Source organism: Curcuma longa, chromosome 7 (assembly GCF_044706935.1).
Source record: "Curcuma longa cultivar G26 ecotype Majalengka, Jawa Barat chromosome 7, ITB_CL_G26_1.1, whole genome shotgun sequence".
Lineage (NCBI taxonomy): Eukaryota > Viridiplantae > Streptophyta > Magnoliopsida > Zingiberales > Zingiberaceae > Curcuma > Curcuma longa.
This window is the reverse complement of record NC_133867.1, coordinates 9,655,106-9,671,016: the sequence shown is the minus strand read 5'-3', so window position 1 is coordinate 9,671,016 and position 15,911 is coordinate 9,655,106. Positions and strand designations below refer to the sequence as shown.

Here is a 15,911-nt window from a genome sequence, read left to right as displayed (position 1 = left end):
ACAGCAAGAATGGTGGGGGACGCAAGAAGACAAAAGAAATTCTGATGACTCTGTTGAGTGTTAGAGAGACAGAGGCAGGTATCATCTATAAAAGTGTGTGTAGGGAGGACGAGAGACTTCAACTCCAACACCCACACGAGTGGCTCTCCATTGGACCCTGTGCTTGCCATAACCATTTGTCTCTCTCACCTATCACTCACTGAGACAGAGGAAGAGGGAGGGAGGGAGAAAGTTTTGTTCTCTGTATTTTTCTTCTCTTTCTTTGCTTCAAAGTTTCAAAGAACCTTGATCTTTCTGCTTGCTTCCTGACAGCGTCATTATAGTCCTCAGCTGGCCATTTTTGAGGCTCACTGTGAAACAGGTCTAGGAATGGCTCCGAATGGTGTAAAGCTCAGAGATGGCATGGGGTTCTTCTCTGCGGAGAGACTAGGCTGGGAGAAAACAAGGGGGCATGAGAGCGCTGAGGATGTACAGAGCAACGACGACGACGACAACCAAAGCAAGGAGGAAGAAGATGGTGATGGTCGACAAAGTGAGCTGCAGAGGAGGCAGCAGAAGCTGTGTGCCAGAGGGCATTGGAGGCCAGCTGAGGATGCCAAGCTCAAGGAGCTAGTCTCCAAGCATGGCCCCCAGAACTGGAACCTGATTGCTGAGAAACTAGAAGGAAGATCAGGTATTTGCATGCCTTAGAGCTCAAACACGAGTAGAAGAAGAAGGGGGAAAACGATCTTTTTGTGATTCATTTCTTGTTTTTGGCAGGAAAGAGTTGCAGGCTGAGGTGGTTCAACCAGCTTGATCCAAGGATCAACAGGAAGGCATTCAGCGATGAGGAAGAGGAGAGGCTTCTGGCTGCCCACAGGATGTATGGCAACAAGTGGGCATTGATTGCCAGGCTCTTCCCTGGGAGGACAGACAATGCTGTCAAAAACCATTGGCATGTCATCATGGCCAGGAAACAAAGGGAGCAGAGCAATACTTTCAGGAGAAGAAAGCCATTTTTTACTTCTCTTTCAAACTCTCCCTTCTCTCACACCCTGCTCCTCCCCAACAACAAAGATGTCAAAACCAGCAACAACACCAACGCGTGCAGTGGGGACTCGGCCATCACCAGCACCAGAGATGAGTCAGCCTCCACTTGCACTGACCTCTCCCTCAACTCCTTCACCAGCACCACTTTCCCTGCCTATTCCATGATCAATTGTATGTTTTCTTTTGGCTTCCATTTTACAGGGTCATCACTTTGGTGTACTAATTAATTGTCTCTCTCACTCTCATGAAGGGTTTGATGAAAAGCTCTCCACTGCAAGGAAGAGTTTTCTCCCTACTGGCTCTCCGATGATGTCAGTCCTTGGTCTTGGCCAGTCTCCTCCTGAGGCCTCAGCAAATCAACCAGTGACCTACCAGATCAGCAATGCTAGGCTTCATGGTGAAACACAGCATGGGAGGAAGAAAACTATGCTGCCCTTTATTGATTTCCTAGGTGTTGGAGCAACATAGAAAGGTAGGAGCTAAGTGTTAGATGCACATGTAGAACTATAAAGAGTGCTGGTGGTAGAAGAATGCGCCTGCCAAGTAAACAATGAAGAAGGGTTATGGAGAGAAGTCCTCTTCACTCCAACGTCGCCCTTGAAGAGCTTTGATCCTTTGTTATCCATCCTGCTTTAAGAACTTGTTATCATTTATTTAAACTAGCAGACGAGATTAAGTGAGACTAGCTTCACATTATCGACCAAGATTACCACCAAGAGTCTTGACTTTGGTGTAGTAAAGTAATCAGTGGAACTGTAACTCTTCTTGTTGAAACCTAAACAAATCATGGATATTTTCATCTACTTGTAATGTGCCAGTAACTTGTAGTTTGCTACGACATGCCCAAACCCATGAATCTAACTCACAATAGTAATTTCGAACTCCAGTTCAGAACAATATCCTTCTATCACACGACATTCTTTACCAAAGTGGGGAATTTTTGTATGATCTCAGGCATGCTTGAAGGCAAGAGCTTGACATGAACCCTGCATGTTTTTCTACAAGCAACAGCATCCTAGAAGGATAGGTTCCATTAACTTAAGCGTGAAGCTCCACGTTAAGAGCTCTCGTCGTCACAGTGTGGAACAGCCAGGCCAACAGTGGCTCCTTTTCCTGCATCCATCACATCATAGAGGGGGGCCAGTAGGCAATGGAAGGTTTTGAAGCTGGACTGACAGAATTCCTAGGTCGGTCATGATTCTACTTTCAGTGCCCAATCCGTATCTGGCAAGAGATCGGTAGGGGTTTGGAAGAAAAGGAGATAAAGAAACCTTGTGTAGTTGGTTATCACTCATCATCCTCCCAACTTTGAAGGCTGTTGGGTGCTCAGCGGCACTGCGCACTGACAGCGTCAGCTTCCCAACTCACAATCATGGTGTTGGCGAACAGTTATTCTCAGTAAGGTCATTGGGAGAGAGAAGAGAGGTCAGACCTGGATGCTCAATGCACTAACTTTGAACCTGTGAGACAGACAAGAGTGAGATACATCTGCATTAAAGAGACATGAAGCTGGCTAAGTCCTTGCCGTTGAAGTGGTCTTTGGAGCATTCAAATTGCATTTAGAGAACGGTCCCGACAAGGACCATACTGGGTACATAATCTCTTTCAAGCTCAATGTGGAGTGCGGGTGTATCTTTTCTCGAATTAAATGAGCAAGAGCGCTCCTTTGAGAGGAGAACGATGACTCACAAACACCTCTGCAAGTGTTTTGTTGATCGAGGAAGAAGCTGCAAAATAGCTCTTTGTTTATTTTGTTCTTAAGCACCCAACTCGAGCTATATGGTAGCTAGATGTAACTAATACATAAAAGTACAGTTGTTATGATTAAAGATGTTTGCTTTATCAGATAGCAAGAAGAAAACTTAGATGAAGGCGCAGCAATGGTTGACCTAGGAAGTAAGTGGATTGAAAGACTTGATTAGCTCTCCCTTAGCTAACCTAGAAGAAAACATAGGCATTGGAATCATGATGAGGTGGTTTGCAGCCATTACAGAGCAGTATAATTGGCCATGGAGGTGGTTTGCAATTACAATGCATGGATGGTGCTTTAGTTACCGGTCTTTATCACATAAACAAGGGAAGTGAGGGCGATGCAACATGGAACTAAACAACTTGTTCAGGGAGATAAAGTTTCAGAATTAAAAACAGTGTTTCATTGATTGAAAGATAGTTCAACAAGAGTGGGAATTTGTGCGTGGGAGAGGAAGAACAAGAACAGTAGATCAGGAGGCGTTTAGATAGTTATATCGGGTCAATATAGTGTTGGGCCGGTCTTGATCTCTGCTGGCCCAACCGCAGTCAAAGGATTCGTCGAGTTGGCTCCTGCTCTTCCTGCTCGATCGGCTGTTAGGGTTGCGGAATTTGCCATCATCCTCTTGCCTCATTGGTAGTTTCTGACACATGCAATCGGTTTCAGTTTTTTTTTTCTTCTTCTTTTCGATCGATTAATCTAATGCCGATTCGCCATCTTCTCGCTCGTAAGATAAAGATGACAACTTTTAAGAATATCCGCAGCGTATTCTTGGAATGATGAATCTACGAGTTACTACGATATGATTTCGTTGCTCATTGTTCTAGTATTCCATTTCTTTCTGTCTATTTGAATGGAAGGTTCTTTCTTTCCCTTTTTCAAAGAGCGTCTTTTGTTAAGGATTGGAAATCATGCTGAATTCAGCGAAAAAGAACCCTATTCTCCTTCAGTCTGTTGCACTCCTCAGTAAACGGCATTTCTCTTGCTTGTGATATGTCCCATCCATTGGTCTGTGGAGACGAAGAGCAGTGTTCTTCAAACCATACTGGCTCAACTGGTTAGCCTGGAACCCTAGACAAACCAGTCCAGTAAATCTGGAAATGAATGCAGCTGAACTGAATTTTGGGTATCTGTCTGGTTTTAAGACACTGATGAGGATCTGTGTCTTGGCGAGGTCCTATGTAAGTCTGGTTCCCTTGTTGCTATCTAGAAGTTTAAAAAGCTTGTTCTTTCTAATTCTTGGATTCATGCTGTAGACATAGCTGTTTTAGACACTTGGATTTACAACCTATTGATTACCTCTCTATTAAGCATGAGCCATGCTTCTAGCTCCTTTCGCAACAATCTAACTGATTGAAGTAAATCCCAATAAATATCTTTTTTACTTTTTCATCTCAAATTTGAAAAAGTTTCCCTAGTAATTAAACCATTAATCTTGATTGGCTCACCCCACATCAGATAGATCTCCAGGATTTTCTTTTGTATATTTATAGGCAAATGATTCTTTGTGATTGTAACTGTAGTTACATTGCTATATAATGACATTTAGCTTCTGTTGACACATAGATGGTATTTCATGATCGCAAAACAGTTTGTTATACTAACTTGATAGGTTAAGATAAAGATAAGTTTGTTGTTATTTTAAGGCAAGATCCTGCTTTGGAACTGAAGTTAATTTTTTCTGGCTTGCCAGAGATCAAGGATAGAACAAAAATAGGAATAACTTGATAGGATAAGATAAAGATAAGTTTGTTGTTATTTTAAGGCAAGATCCTGCTTTGGAACTGAAATTAATTTTTTCTGGCTCGCCAGAGATCAAGGATAGAACAAAAATAGGAATAACTTGATAGGATAAGATAAAGATAAGTTTGTTGTTATTTCAAGGCAAGATCCTGCTTTGGAACTGAAGTTAATTTTTTCTGGCTCGCCAGAGATCAAGGATAGAATAAAAATAGGAAATCTGAGATGAGAATCGGAAAAGGAAAACTAAGTGGGTTTCAACCCAATATTGCATTAGTTTCTTTGGTCCACGTGGGAGAACACATAGTCATATAGAATTCCACCTTGTAGAATTTTTATACTCTACATGTTTCATTGTTTTCTTGGTTGTTGTCAGGTTATCCAGTTTGCTGTTGATTTATACTTTCCATGTTGTGTTATGGGCTGTTTGGAGGGGAGCTATAGGGTTCTTAGATCAGACAGGGGGAATGTCTTACTGATCTGTAATTATATGTGATTTCTACTATCTTTATTGCACTAAAACCGTAAGATTAAACCTATTGTCTTGACATAATCTTCCAACACAAGTTAATGCGATTAAAGGTTAATATAGCTATTTGAATGCTCACTTAAGCTACTAGTTTTAAATACATATGGCTTTTTGCTAGTCTGTTGTATGAAACTAATTAATGTGAGCTACAGGATATTCAATGATACAAAAGATTCCTGCCACCCTGATTGGCACAAAAAAAAATGGGGATCATATCAGCAGGCAATGCCTTTGCCAATTCCAAGCTCATTATTTGCTTTTGATCCATACTGGCTATGATAAAGTCAAGCAGATTTGGATAAAATGGTTGGAAAAGAAAATTTGTTCTTTCCTCGCTTAAAGATATGGATCAGAATTATGAAAAAAGGAAAAAAACAACTGACTGTGATGAATAAATAAAGGTAAAAAGCTCATCACCTAGAGCAGCACCATTGATATTTTATTACCTAGTTATTCTTTGTGGGAAATTTCTTTCAGAATTCAGCAACCTCCATATATCTTTTCGCTTAGTTCCTTCTATTTTATACAGTTACCTCTGTAGTAAAATGTAAAAGCACATATATGACTTGCCTAAATCACATGTGTCTCTGGTATCATGTTTCTGAGTGAATAATAAATCACATGATGCGGTCCCTTCATGCTATGCAAGGAAGACCATTGACTTTCCTAAAATGGGGTGGTTTGAGGTAGGGATTTGCAATGGATGCTGTGCTTGCATTACTGTATAAAACAAAGTCAACCGTTTCTGTTCTAGAATTTAAAATTTTCACTCCTCTGATGATAATATTACTAACTTACAGGTGGCCTTGCATCCTCCATATGTGCATTTAACAAATGCCTTGTCATCCAATGAAGTAGAAGCAGACAAAAATTCCAACTGTCGGAGAATCCATGAGATAGGTATGCTAGCTTGTTTGATGACAACTGCATGTGTTCTTGCTGAAAGATATTTTTGTTTTATCTGTCGACATGCAGTCTTCATGTTCTTGTTCCTTCTGCTTTTCTTGCAAGTTCTCTATTATCTGCACTTGATACATCTCCCCCCAGTTTGATTAATATTTGTTTAATCCCCCCATAAAACAATACGAGTTTCGACTGGTGTGAGAGGTGATCCTATATAAGGAACTGAAAGGTCTCTTTCTCCACCACCCCTTCTCCCTTCTCTGCGTTCCTTTCCCTTAGCTATTCAGCTCTTGTAGGAATCAAGAGAAAATGTATGCATTGTTCTGGTCATCGACGACTTAACATCAGGCACAGGAAGTAAGTTGCAGCCAAGGATGAATTGCCTACGAAAGTCGTCTCACCTTGTTCGAAGAATAAGAGTTAGAGAGTGATACCGTAGGCAAGTTGTCTTTGGCTACATGTTTCTTCCTGAGTCTCATGTTAAGTCTTGAGACGAAATATATGTTTGTTTCTTCTGTGATTTGCATTCAAACTAGGTATAAATTTCTATGTTAAGTCTCTTCTGTGCTTTTGCATTCAAAGTGAAGTTGATATTTAACCGATAATTATCAGTTATCACATCTCATATTATGTTCTAGAATAGTAAGCGACGATCAAAGTTTTACCATCCAATTAGCCTGTTTTTTAGGGTGGTAACACAGTCAAGCTTTCTTGTTAGATTTTGAATGAGTTGATTTTTGACCATTTTGGCACTTGAAATATTATCTAATTCTCTCAGTGAGAGATCTGTCTTCTTCTATGAATCTAACCCATTTTGGCATTAATTATTCTGTTGATGATATAGAGAATCTTCAATATATAAATAAAAATATTAAAATCATTTAATATTTTATTAGAATTGTATTTATAAAGGAGAGCTTTGTTGCAGCGGTAAAGTTGTTGTCGTGTGATCGATAGGTCACAGGTTGAAATTTCAAAAATAACCTCTTGCAAAACAATATAAAGATGTGTACAGTAGATCCTTCCTTGTGGACATTTAAATGTAGAGTAATTTTTAATTAAATTCAAAATAAGTGCAACTCTATTTCATGTTTACTAAAAAGGGCAATAGTTCTTCATAGAAGGCGACCAGGAATAGTTTTAAAAGTATGTTTACTTGGAAGGACTATAAGGGAGGGGAAGAAGGAAAGGAAAGGAAAGGAAATGAAAAGGTGTTGGGAGTGAGGAGAGACATATCTGCCTTCTTCAATGGAAAAAACATCTGCCCGTGTTATTTTCACAAAACTCTTAACTTTAATTGGAAATTACATTATTACACCCTTAGGAAGCTACAGAGAAATACTACAGAATGTTGTCCATTAACGGCCAATTTGATCTTATTTTGACTAGAAAATGATAATTATGAAGATCTTAGTTTAAAATAATATAAATTTTATTATATCGTTCTTAGAAAAGAAGAAAACATCTAGTTCCCAAAGAACTAAAATTAGAGCAATATTTTAATTATATTCTTAATATTTATTTAGTTGTATTTGTTTTAGATCCTAATTTAAATTAGATGTTTTATATGAAATATTAATTATATAGTATGATGCTTTAATTATTTTTCTATATATATTATTCAAAATACTAAAAATAATTTATATAATATTTATAAAGATTATAGTTTAAAATATAGATTAAAAGGTAATATATCTAAAATAGTTTCAGAATATTAGTAATACTAATAATTTAAAACTCACACAAGCATAACTTTTATTAAGAGAAATTAAGAGAACAAACGAAACGTCAATGTCTACGAGGATCCTCAAACTCTCGATGATATTAATATGAATTATTTTATAACTTTTTTATTTTAATGAAACAGATAGCAAGTCGATTTTTGATATTTTACGATGATAGTCGCAGAAGACTCAAAGTTATCACATTCTCTCCTTTATAGTAAGAAATTCTAGCTTATCCAATATCAACCGTTGTTGTAGAACGAATATTTAATTCTGAAGATAATATATTAAATGAAAGATGATCTAGTTTATCTCCTGACTCTTTAGAAGCGCAAACATTACTTAATGATTGCACGAGAGCTACAAAAAGAATACATAATGCAACTTTTAGATGACGAAATAGAAAAGTTCAATATCAAAGGAAATAATACTATGTGAATGAAAAAATGAAAGTGAATAACAATGCAACTTTTTAAGATAATAAAGATAAAAAGATACTACTTGAACATTGATTCTCTTATATCCTAAAAGGGATAAGTATGCAACTTAAACGAGTCTAAGTCCTTTTATATATTTTTTATTTTTTCAAATTTATAAATTTTTTAAAATATAAATAAACAAAAAAATTTTGAATGGTCATTAATCATGAATTGCTTTTGAAGATTAAGGTTAATAGTCGATATTTTTTTGAACAATCAGTCTAGTAGTTCTGAACTGTCAAACTCTTAGTTTTGAATTGTAGTTGAGTTTAATGGTAGGTGACAATGAAGAGGTTAAATTTTGACAATGGTAGGTGACAATGAATTGTGGTCTCTTATGTCCTTTAAGTAATTCTGCATTTAGTAAATTTATTAATTATATAATGAAGTGTGTTGCTCATCAACAGCAACGATCATCGAGTCATTTTTACAAGCTACTAATTTTAATCTTCTGCTGAAACAATTACCACTGCACCTTGAATCATCAGTTTTGTTTTGCGGGTTTCTGAACAACTCTGCTGTAAACTGTGAAAAAACTAAAAACTTGAATTTCTTCCAAAAACTATATAAAAATACAATTTTTTTAAAAAATCCATTTTCTTCTTCTGTTTTTTTTTCCCTTGGATCATTTGAAGAGCAACTTAATGCAATCCCGAGTAAGGGTTGAGCAGTAGCTGCTGGTTAAAGTAGAAACTCTGGTTCAGCACAGAGACTTCATCTTTGAATTGAATTTCTGCGTCGGTAGGGTAATTACTGTTCTTGAGGGGTTGAGTAGGGAATCCATGAATGGCGGCTTCCAGAGTGGAATTTGCAGAGATGGAGGCAGAGGACTCTTCTCTGGCTCTATGCTTTGGTTCAGCCAGCAGGAGCTGCTGGTTCATGCAAGGGTTGGGGACTAGTTCAGGCAAAGTGTCGAACAGGATGTGGGGAGCTCCGATGCCCTCGAGGAAGTCTGAAACCGATAGTGATTTCTGCAACTGGAGACCAACAGATTGGTGCTCGTTGGCGATTGCAAAGTTCGATGTGTGGCCACGATCATTCCTCATCGTGTGGATGACTTCTTGTTCTTGTTCTTGATCCGCTTGAGAAGGTGTTGGCTCCTGGTGGCTGTGTTTCTTGTAGATCCTACACAGCACCCAATCATCCAGCTGCAAAACATGATTGCACATCGAACTTTAGTATGGTGTTTCGAATAATTTAAATTTTTTAACATGGTATCAGAGCCTGCTCGGTGTTTGCCATGGGAACACAGCAAGGAGGCTTAGCACTTGACCCATACACAAGAATCCTTCTGCGTGCAAGAATCGTTCGAAAGTTAGTATAGTTACCCTCATGGAGGTGTCGGAGAACTTTGTGGGCCGATAGGTGTTGCTCAGTCGAGCCTCTGCTAGTCGATACTCATGCATGATCCAATTCGTCTTACACCCCTTGGGCGGTTTCCCCTTATAAAACACAAGGGCCTTCTTGACCCCGATCTGTCCATCTCCTTGGCTAGACCGAATGGGTTTGTCGGTCCCGGTCGCCTTCCAGTAGCCTGATGCAGCGGCTCGATTCGGCCTGACTCCATTTGGGTATTTGCGATCTCTCGGGCTAAAGAAGTACCACTCTTGCTCTCCAAACATTGCCTTTGCTACATGCATCATCATTATAATCATAGCATCATTATACATACATATAAAATCTGAAACCAATTTCTAGAACTTTATTTTCTTCGTGGATCTGTTTACTACCAGGGAGCTCCCATGGATCACACTTGTAGATATCAACCTCGGCGATGATGGAAACGGGGCACGGCCGACTAACAGCTTGATTGCGAAGATAGTGCAAGATGAGTTCCTCATCAGTTGGGTGGAACCGAAACCCCGGTGGAAGTGCTGTCGGATCACCGGCCATCGTTAACCACCCAAATCACAAACAAATTAAACAAACAAACAATTAGCTAGATGGGCTAGATGGAGGAGGAAGAAATTAAGAACTAGCTAGTTAGTAAGGATGATGAAAAGATTGAAATTTTGAGGAGCCTAGGGTGGATGAGTTTTTAAAGGCTAGATTTTTGTCCTCTTGTGTGACATGATCATGTAACATCTAACATGACCTTCCCCTTCACATAGCCATCCGATTGGCTAGACAAACCGATGACGACCATCCGATCGATCATAATCTAAATATATTTTGATTGCTTTGTCTTTCGACAAGTGTGCCAATGATGTGTGAGCCTTGGCTTCATCACTCCACATCAACTAGAGCCAAAAATGGATATGGACTCTTGCTATGAAGGACAATTTCCAAGTCACTTGTCAAAGCACAAGAAAAACCTACCTTTGCATCAAATAGGAAAGTGACACGTGGATTTTCGATATTATGTGAAAGCATTAACTTGTTGCTTCAATATTTGATCATATATATATATATATAATTATTAGTCATGCATGAAGACAAATCAAATGGATAAGTGATTAATCAACATTAATTAATCACTATCAATTAATACACGTGGTGGAAGCTAACAGGCCATGAACAAAAGAAGTATAATACTTGATGGTGGTCCCAAAAGACTTGCCAAAATAAATAAGTGTGTGGAAATGGATTAATTAATGGTTAAGTTGTTGATTAGTGGATGTCATTAGCTTGGAGATGTATGAGATGCATCAAAAACAGTGACGTGCATGGATTTGCATGGGAAGAGAGGGGTAAAAGATGAAGAGGCCACAGTCATAAATCTCATCTTGTCCATAATTATTTTCTATTAAAGGGTAAATAGGGTTGTCATGCACTAATTAGAGTCAAAGGTTTACTAGCGACAGGTGCATGAATGAGGCATCAAATTAATATATTAATAAATAGCTAGGTGAAAGCATATAGATATGTAATTAAGACGAGAGTTGTGCAGTCCTTGAAGAGATGATAGTGTAGTGATGACCAAATAGTTTGTTTACGAGTGGCTCGATCTGTTTGACACATCTAACTAGTTAGTGTTAGAGTTACGAAAAGTACTGGATGGATAAGATCGATCGCGAAGAGTTTGATTTCGAGTCAAAAACTAAGCATTAAAATGAATTAGTTAATTAATTAAAAGTGACAAGTTTATTAAAAAAGACAAAGTATGAGATGGAACGTTCATGTCAATCGAAAGTTAAACTTAGAGGAGGACAAACAATTTGCCCATGATGTAATTCAATGCTCTTTCATTTCTTGGCTTCGAGTTCTTTCTAACTCCATGAATTACTAGTTTGAACTTTAATTAGAAATGGAGAGAGATGAGATGAGTGGATAAGTCATATGGTATTAATCTTGATTATTGCTATTATTTAGTTTAAGTTGTAATAATTAAGAGCTTTAATTTTTTTTTATTTTTTAATATTTGACAAATTCAATGGTCTTCAAAAAATAATTAATCAATTTAGAAATTAATATGGAATGGTATTCATCAAGGCCTTGACTCTTCAAATAGTTGACCCCAAGAAATCCTTGAATTTTATTTATTATTATTATTTACTTTTCTAGTATTTGAATATGTGACAGTAATAATAATTATTATTATTAACGTGCATGTGCACGCATTCATATGTTGATGCTTATCCACTTTAGTATTCACACTAATGGTAATGAATTCATTCACTCCAAGAAACAACAAATTCGACAATGTATTTATTATTTATTTATTTAATCGTACTGTATGGATTTTCTCAATTGACATTTCTATCTTTTCCCTAAATTAATTATTTAATTCATTAATGAACTCACACTACGTTGACTTGACGTAAGCAGATATATAGATATGGACCTGGCCTTTTGGTATATTCACATTTTCTAAATGCTCCCTGGTATTTTAACAATTTCAAGTTCAAGTCCTGTTCAAAAAATATGAATTTTATTCCCTCACCCATCTTCTCTAGAACTCAGTATCACATAATCTTTATCCTTTTTAAAGAAAATTTATGTGATAAATGGATCATTGGGCTCACTCTCTTCTTCTCGAGCCTCTATGGAGTTTGTTGCTCTAATTGAGGTTAATCTGTGTCGGAGAAGGGAGTTGCCCTAGCTAGATTGCACTAGCTTGTGAGGATTGACGACCAAGTTGGGGTAACTCTTCAACTTAGCGATTGTTTGATTGTGCAATTGTCAAAAGAATTTGACCTCCAACAATCTTCGCACTTTGGTTGTGATTCCCTCTGCTTTTGATGGTTCAAGGAATAACCAAATTTAGGTGGAGCCAATGCACTATGGCTTTTGAGAGTTTTCTTTTTTGTTCGTGGGGAATCTTGTGCGAGCTCGAATGGTCTACTTAGGTCATTGTTCCCACAAGGCTACAATTTATAAACATTTCGATGATTTTGGCCACAAAAGATCATATGGATATGCGTCCATAATCTTTGCCTCGTACTAGCCTTCTCGATCTCAATGGTTGCACTTTGATATAGGGTCCTTACCCTTGTGTTCTTTAGCTCCACCAAAGCTTCATTACCACTTGATCCAAGCTAGTAAACCATTGAGCACATGATCTTTACAATTGTAACACCACTTGATCCATGCTTCATATCCTTAGTGCTTTAAACTCTTCTAAAGCTCCATCACTTCTCGATTTAGATTGTTGAGTCATCAAGCAAAATGGGGTCATCAAGTTGACAATTCGATCCCGTCAACTCTAATCTTCATCAACTTCATGTGTACTATCCAAATTCACACACACTTAATGCACAAATCAAAACATAGGAAACACCTAACTTAAACTTATCAATATGCTAAAAAAGCATAGTTAAGTCTAAACCATAAGGCGGGAATTGATTCCCCAACAAAAGATTCCATAAGCAAGTTTTGAACCTTCACATCTAGGAAAACCCTCTTGTTTCTCATCAAGAGAAGTGAACTCAATAGACTTTCTCTTGGCTACTTTTGGCATTTTAACATGCTTTTAAGAGGTTCAAATTAGCTTCTCTTCTAATCTTCTTGAGTAGTTAGGGGAGTTTTGACATCACTTTTCTTTGCAACATGAGCTCTCTTAGTCTTTGTCAAATTGATGGACACATTTTATGAAATGGTAATGGTTTTTGACAACATTACGATAGTTGTTGGTGCGGCGGAAGTGATTTGGATCGCTAGAGGAGAGAGGTGAATAGTGACTTGTAAATTGAATTTTGAATTTCTTTTGCTAACAACTTAGCAAAGACATACACATTAATTAAACAAAAGCAATATAAAAGTAAGAGACTCGATGTCTTACTTGGTTTATAATCTACGGGTTATTAGTCCAAGAACTATGAACATCTACTATGTTCTCCTCTTCGGAAATAAGCCTAAGGCGGAGAAGTCCCTTATAACAATTGAGTGTAAGAATAATAATTGAAAATAGAAAATCATAATGTAGTTTGAGTGTGTTGTGCTTTCAACTGAGCTCCTCGTCTCTTTTTATAGCCTATGCTTGAACTATCAATGTGGCACATCTGATCAACCGATCGAGTTGTTCAGTCGACTAGACTTGTTGACGTGACAGATATGATTGATCCACTCAACGATCCTTACCCGACCGTTGGCTGATATAGTGGGTTAACATGGCAAGTTGATGTGGTAGATAGGCCCTTCCACTCAATAGTCTTTGGTCAACCATTTGTTGATGTGGCAAGTTGACGTGGAGGATGAGCTCATCCATTCAACGATCCTCACCCAATTGTTTGCTTTTGGTCGATTGAACTGTTGGTCTGATCACTCGAAAACACTTTTTGATTGCCTGAAAACTCTTGGCTTAGTGAACGACGTCTTGCGCATGCTTTCTTCTAGCTTTGCATGCCTCGGATGCCGGAGTACTCTTCCGCAGCTCCATATCCCTCGGATGTATCAAACCCATCAGTTCTCTTTCCGTTCCATCCTTCTCGCTTGCTGATCTTCTGCCAAGATTCGTCGTCTTCGATGCTCCTTGTCCTTTCCGATTCCTTCGGTGTCTGTCTCATTCCACCTTTCACCGTGCTTCATTGGATCTTGAGTGATCTAATAACTGTATATTCTCTTAAATCTCTACACTTAGACATACACATCAAATACAACAAGATCTAACTTAATCTTAATTGATAATACATTAAAATAGTGACTTTACCACTTGAGGTTTCAACGATCTCCCTCTCAATCACTCGAGGTAATAACAATAGACATCAAAGATGAATAAGGCCATGATATGGAGTTATGGCTTGATTGTGTTGATTCGTATTAGGGCGAGTTATGGATTAAGGTTGTGGCTCGAATGCCTTCCCTATCACGCGAGGTTACTTTTGTTGGGAAAACAAAGTTATCACTAAACCAATTAAGAATTCAAAGTCCTGGTCTAACATTTTCTTTCACTACTCTCCCTTTAATTTGCGACCCTAATATTTCAACATACATTAATGAAAATAAGACTATAAATTCTAAAAACAATGGTGGAAAACAAAAACGAATGCTACATTACACTTTTCCTAAGCTCCTACCCTACGCTTATAATCTATATACAAAACAGAGTCCTCTGTTTCTTTCCACCCATTTCATGTCAAAATGGAGGCATGCTCGACTTCGAAAACGGAGAGAAAACCGACGGGAGGTAGGAATCTGACTGGTTCAGCACATCGATCGATTCGATGCCGGCGAACGGTGTGTGTAAGTCGTCCAGGAACATCCAGTCGGTCTCCTCCTTGAGCTGCTTCTCGTCCAGCGTCAGATATTGATCGAATCCACTGTGGACTTCAGACGGGCGATATGGTATTAGATCGTCGAGATCGGGAGGGAACCCGTCGTGCTCGATGTCGGATTCTGGGGTCCGCAGGCTGTCGGAGTTGGTCTCCGATGACTCTGCGGCGGCCTCGGTTTTGGGGGTCTGCATCTTCTCCCAGCTGTTCTTCTTGTTGTACAACCGGCACAGCACCCAATCATCCAACTGGAATAAAGAGCGATTCCTCTTAGTTTAGTTTTCCGGCGAGAAATGGAGTCAAAATTTGATTTTTAAGATGGAGGGGTGACTTACTCGCAGGCCGCCACTGCCGCCCTTCTTGGACGGCGAGCGATTCGAGTCGGCGAGCCGATACTCGTGCATAATCCAGTCCGTCTTGACGCCCCGCGGCGCCTTGCCGTGGTAGAATACCAGGGCCTTCTTGATCGCCACCGCCTTGCCAGTCCCTGGCGCCGTCACCGGCTTGTCGGCGCCCGTCGCCTTCCAGTACCCGCTCCTGGTGGCCCGGTTCGGCCGCGACCCGTTCGGGTACTTCCGGTCCCTCGGTGTGAAAAAGTACCACTCCCGCTGCCCGAACAGCGCCTTCTCTGCTCATCGCCGCCATCAATTAGCACAAATCGGAAGCTAAACGCAAGAAAATTGCCATCAAAATGGGGTTTTTAATTGAGCCCCTACCTGGAAGATCCCACGGGTTGTACTTATAGAGGTCGACCTCCGCGATGATCGGCACCGGCAGCCTCTGGCTTGCTGTCTTCCTGCAGAGGTAGTGCACGACGAGCTCCTCGTCCGTCGGGTGGAAGCGGAACCCCGGCGGCAGGTTCAGTTCCGCCTCCGCGTCTCTCCTCCTCGCCACCACTCCCATTTCTTCGCTTAATTGAAGTCTTAGATCTTCTCCGGTTCTCCTCTCTGAATTTGACAGCGAAGGAAGCAGGCGAGGGCGGAGGAGATATAAAGCGGCGACGAGGGCGAAATCCAGCGTTGGAACGTGGGATTTGCGGCTCCAGAAAACACCACGTGCAAATGGGAGGAAGCCGGGAAGGAAGCTTCGTTGCAGACGTGCCGAGGT

The 15,911-nt window shown here is 39.4% G+C and overlaps 3 protein-coding genes and 1 long non-coding RNA gene across 4 annotated transcripts; 2 read left to right on the top strand and 2 right to left on the bottom strand.

Moving 5' to 3' along the window:
• Window positions 1–369: 369 nt before the first annotated feature.
• Window positions 370–1,497, top strand: LOC141832607 (uncharacterized). The gene is made up of 3 exons (XM_074720083.1): window positions 370–673; window positions 760–1,200; window positions 1,280–1,497. Exons 1-3 carry the CDS (start codon window positions 370–372, stop codon window positions 1,495–1,497), a joined length of 963 nt encoding a protein of 320 aa, XP_074576184.1.
• A 1,830-nt stretch (window positions 1,498–3,327) lies between these two features.
• Window positions 3,328–6,692, top strand: LOC141831389 (uncharacterized). The gene is made up of 3 exons (XR_012602055.1): window positions 3,328–3,415; window positions 5,201–5,449; window positions 5,849–6,692. It is a non-coding gene; the product is annotated as an uncharacterized LOC141831389 (long non-coding RNA).
• A 1,985-nt stretch (window positions 6,693–8,677) lies between these two features.
• Window positions 8,678–10,138, bottom strand: LOC141831669 (NAC domain-containing protein 58-like). Its single transcript, XM_074719079.1, has 3 exons — window positions 9,885–10,138; window positions 9,483–9,784; window positions 8,678–9,302 (listed from the first exon to the last, which is right to left on the bottom strand). Exons 1-3 carry the CDS (start codon window positions 10,045–10,047, stop codon window positions 8,796–8,798), a joined length of 972 nt encoding a protein of 323 aa, XP_074575180.1. The 5' UTR covers window positions 10,048–10,138; the 3' UTR covers window positions 8,678–8,795.
• A 4,325-nt stretch (window positions 10,139–14,463) lies between these two features.
• LOC141832424 (NAC domain-containing protein 67-like) lies at window positions 14,464–15,775 on the bottom strand. Its single transcript, XM_074719927.1, has 3 exons — window positions 15,521–15,775; window positions 15,140–15,432; window positions 14,464–15,052 (listed from the first exon to the last, which is right to left on the bottom strand). The coding sequence occupies exons 1-3, from the start codon at window positions 15,705–15,707 to the stop codon at window positions 14,669–14,671; spliced, it is 864 nt and encodes a 287-aa protein (XP_074576028.1). The 5' UTR covers window positions 15,708–15,775; the 3' UTR covers window positions 14,464–14,668.
• Between the last annotated feature and the right edge of the window lie 136 nt (window positions 15,776–15,911).